This window comes from Andrographis paniculata, unplaced genomic scaffold, assembly GCF_009805555.1.
Source record: "Andrographis paniculata isolate CXL003 unplaced genomic scaffold, ASM980555v1 Contig75END, whole genome shotgun sequence".
Lineage (NCBI taxonomy): Eukaryota > Viridiplantae > Streptophyta > Magnoliopsida > Lamiales > Acanthaceae > Andrographis > Andrographis paniculata.
Window position 1 is genome coordinate 2,314,787 of NW_026137612.1, and position 4,526 is coordinate 2,319,312.

General features: G+C 42.6%; 1 protein-coding gene across 1 annotated transcript; it reads left to right on the plus strand.

Annotated features, from left to right (window-relative positions):
• The first annotated feature begins 2,516 nt into the window (after positions 1 to 2,516).
• Positions 2,517 to 3,600, plus strand: LOC127266274 (uncharacterized). The gene is made up of 2 exons (XM_051296462.1): positions 2,517 to 3,266; positions 3,454 to 3,600. The coding sequence occupies exons 1-2, from the start codon at positions 2,517 to 2,519 to the stop codon at positions 3,598 to 3,600; spliced, it is 897 nt and encodes a 298-aa protein (XP_051152419.1).
• The last annotated feature ends 926 nt before the right edge of the window (positions 3,601 to 4,526 follow it).

Consider the following 4,526-nt stretch of genomic DNA (forward strand, 5'->3'; position numbering starts at 1 on the left):
AGAGTTGTCCAGAGCAGGCTACCTGGAAAATTTTGAGCCGCTCGCAGCAGGCTCTGTTGCGCAACGTTCAGAGCCGGCCAGAGCAGGCTCCATGGAAGATCCAGAGCTGCTCAGAACAAGTTCCATTGGTAGTTCAGAACCATCCAGGGAAGCTGCCAGTGAAGCATAATGACCATCACCCGTGCACAAAACATACCCAGTGTTCCAGGCCTAAGATCCGCTGGAGGACATTGATTTGAGCACTGATAAAGTTCCACGAATCACCAAAGTTAGTGCATTGTTAACATCAAAAGCTCGAGCTGCCTTGGTAACGTTTATAAATGAATACCGGGATTGCTTCGCTTGGGATTACGATGAAATGCCACGCTTTGCTCGAGAACTCGTGGAACATCGACTACCCATAAAAGCTGGATACAAACCCCACAAGAAACTCCCGTGGAGGTTTAATCCAGATATGTACCCAAACATCAAAGAGGAAATTCAACGGCTCTTGGGGGCAGGATTTATTCGGACTTGTCGATACTCGGAATGGGTGGCCAACTTAAGTTCCCGTACTTAAGAAAAATGGTAAATTGCGGGTATGCGTTAACTACCGCAATTTGAATTTGGCGACACCCAAAGATGAGTACGTTATGCCCATCACCGATATGTTAGTGGACACAGCCGACATGAACAGAAATCTTTCATTTATGGATGGGCATTCCGGTTACAACCAAATTTTCATAGCCAAGGAGGATGTTGCAAAAATGGCATTCCGATGCCCAGGGACCCTTGGAGTATACGAATGGATGGTAATTCCGTTTGGGTTGAAGAATACTGGAGTTACTTTTCAGTGAACAATGAACACCAAATTTCATAATTTCATTGGACAATCGGTGGAAGTTTACATCGATGACATTATGGTGAAATATAAGGGTTTTCAGAACATCTGGTGGACCTTGAGCAAGCTTTCCAGTAAATGAGGCAATAAAATTTGAAGATGAATCCAGCGAAATGCACATTCGAAGTGGCCTCTGGAAACTTTTTGGGTTTTATGATGTATAATAAGGGTATCGAGGTGGACAGTAACAAGACGAAAGCGATCATCAATGCCCTACCGCCTGAGAATCGGAAACAACTCCAAGGATTCCTTGGGGAGGTAAACTTGCGAAGATTCATCTCGAATGTTGCGGGCAAGCTTAAAGCTTTTTCCACGTTACTCAAATTGAGGAATATGGAGGAATTTATGTGGAAGCTGCCACACCAGCAGGCTTTTGAAGCTATTAAGGAAGCTCTGGCCAGTCCGTCAGTGCTGATGCCACCGCAAGCAGGTTAACCTTTACGCTTATATGTTTCGGGCACCGAGAATACAGTCGGCTGCTTGCTGGCGCATGAGGCTCCTGAAAAAAGCGAGCGTGCCATTTTTTTTTATCTCAGTAAAGTAATGAACGATGCGGAGACGAGGTACACTCCTATGGAAAAATTATGTCTCGCTTTATTTTATGCTTGCACAAAACTTGAGTGTCATTTGGCCCCGAGGGAGACGGAAGTTGTGTGTTATATCGATATTTTAAGATATTTATTAAGCAGACCAGCTTTGAAAGGGAGGCGAGCAAAATGGGTTGTAAAGCTAACCTCCTTTGATTTTACGATATTGACCAATTAAAGTTGTTAAAGGACAGGTCGTTACTAATTTTTTTGGCAGATCATCCGAGTTCGATATCCAAGCAAGCGTCTGGTCGTTTGGAAGCTGTTAGTAGTCTTGTGCCATAGATCTTAAAGTTTGATGGTTCCAGTACTCAAAGCAGCGCTGGAGCTGGTGTCTTTATTGAGAGTCCATAGGGAAGAAAGTGGATCGTTGCCAAACCATTGGCGTCCGGATTTACTAATAATCAAACATAGTACAAAGCCTTATTAGTTGGACTGAGGATCCTCCATAAAAATGAGCTAAAGTGATCAGAGTTCAGGATTCATAGTTGATTCTTAAGCAAATTGCTGGTGAGTTCCAGTCCAATGATGAAAAATTGAGAAGCCTTCGAATGAGAGCAGCAACTATGTTGCAGAATTTTGACGATGCAATTGTGGAATTCATACCTCGAGCTGAGAATAGAGTAGCTAATGACTTAGCTCAAGAAGCCTCTAGGTATAAGCTGCCAGCTGGAGGAAAGTTCAAGTCAAGGTGGGTCTATGCCCAATGGAAGCACAGGATTTATGAGAGGCAGGCTCTGAAATATACTTTGATTGATGGAGATCTTTTTCACAGAGCCGCCGATGGAATATTACTGAAATGCGTGGATACTCAAGAAGCCATTAAGGTGATGGGTGAGGTGCATGAAGGGGTTTGCGGAGCACACATATCCAGATTAATCATAAGATGGACGATCCGACAGTATGGGTATTTTTGGCCCTCAATGACAGAGGATTGCATCAATTATGCTCAAGGATATAAGGCGTGTCAGCAACATGGTCCTTTGATCCGAATTCCAGTGGAAGAAATGCATGCAGTCATGAAACCATAGCCATTCCGAGGATGGGCGATGGATATCATCGGAAAGATTCATCCGTCATCCTCCAAAGGACAATCATTCATATTAGTGGCCACTGATTATTTCACAAAGTGGATCGAAGCTGTACCATTGGCCAACGTGACATATCAAGAAGTGGTTAAGTTTATCAAGGAACACATTATTCACCGGTATGGAATTTCACAAACGATTACCGCCGATCAAGGTATTGTGTTTACCAGTAACAAAGTAGCCACATTTGCCACACAATACGGGATCACTCTTTTGAATTCGTCCCCGTATTATGCACAGGAAAACAGGCAGGCCGAAGCAGCCAATAAAGTCTTAGTCGGAGTAATTAAAAAGGTTGTGGAAGACAATCCGAGAAGGTTGCACAAAGTGTTGGGTAAAGATTTATGGGCCTGTAAGCAATACCGAAGTAAAGGTACCAGTTGCACCCCGTTCCATCTGGTCTATGGACAAGAAGTGATATTGCAATTGGAAATCACGGTGCCATCTTTACGAGTCTTGAAACAGAATTTGCTCAGCCATGAGCAATATGATACTGCCATGTTACAAAGGTTGGTTGACGTACATGAAGATCGGATGATGGGTTTGGAGAATATCTTAGTGAATAAAGCGAAAGTGGTACGAGCTTACAACAAAAAAGTACACCGACGAGCATTCAACGAAGAAGATTTGGTGGGGAAGGCAGTGTTACCTAAAGGCTTCAAAGATAACACGTTTGGGAAATGGTCTCCTACATGGGAAGGACCGTATCAAGTAAGTAAAGTGTTGCCTAATGGTTCTTATAGATTGATGAATATTGATTGGATGGAACATAGAAATTTTATTAATGCTAGACACCTAAGGGGTATATGTCACCACTTGAGTTTTGATAAAGGAATGAAGTGGATAAGTGAAAGCAGGTCTTTTTGAGACCGCTAAATATGAGATAAAATGAAAGCAGGACTTTTCCAGACCGCTAACAAAATGGAAACAGGTTGTGGAGCCGCTTTCAGAAAGAAAGCAAGCAATGGAGCCATTTTCAGAAAGAAAGCAGGTTGTGGAGCCACTAAGGAAAGAGGTTGTGGAGTCACTTTCAGAAAGAAAGTAGGCCATGGAGTTACTTTCCGGAAGAAAGCAAGCTATGGAGCAACTTCAGATAGAAAAATAGACGAATGAGTCCTTTGCAAGAGGAAAGCAGATGGAGAAGCCTCTTCTAAAAAGGAAGCAAATTGACGAGACTCCAGAAGAATTCAAAGTTCCACAAGAAGAAAATTCCAAAAAAGGGGTAAAGCTCCATACGTTTTGCATTATATCCCTTTTTTTAGAAGGGCAATTGTTGGACCCCAAGTCCAAGTACTTAAAGTACGGAATACACCTAACTACCAAAATTTCATTTGAAAGCGATGTTTCCATACATTCAGAAGTCGCTTCTTCCATCAAGCTGAATGCAACAACTTCCATTGGGTTGTGGTGCTTCCATAAAGCAAAAGAATATAGCTTCCACAGGTCCTTAGACAGAAACCTGCATTGGCCTTGGGTTGGTAACTTCGTAATATCAATGGAAGACCCCGGCACATACATGTTCTATATAAAATGGTCCATGGGTCAAGCCAAAAGAAAGAAGAGGGATGATTTCATGTAACTCGAGGCTGTTGGGAACATATCCCCGTGGACCGGCTTGGAGTATGATAGAAGCAAGTCAAGGTAAACGATAGGTCTGATCCAGAGGCAATGGAAGATGTTCAGAAAGAGTGGAATCCGGTCCAAAAGCAATGGAAGATGTTCAGAATGAATAGAACCCGGTCCAGAGGCAATGGAAGCGGTTGAGAGCTGATGGAAGAAAGTTACCAGGTGGTTGGGAGTGGTGGAATGAATAATTGGAACTGCTCATTTTAATGGAAGAGGCGGTTATTCTATTTTAGGATTAAAACTAGTAGAAACACACATCACAAACATGCACAAGAAGATCAACTCCTATTTTTCTCTATGTCTTTTCATGTTTTTAGTTTTGTTTTATGCATAATTCAAATTACA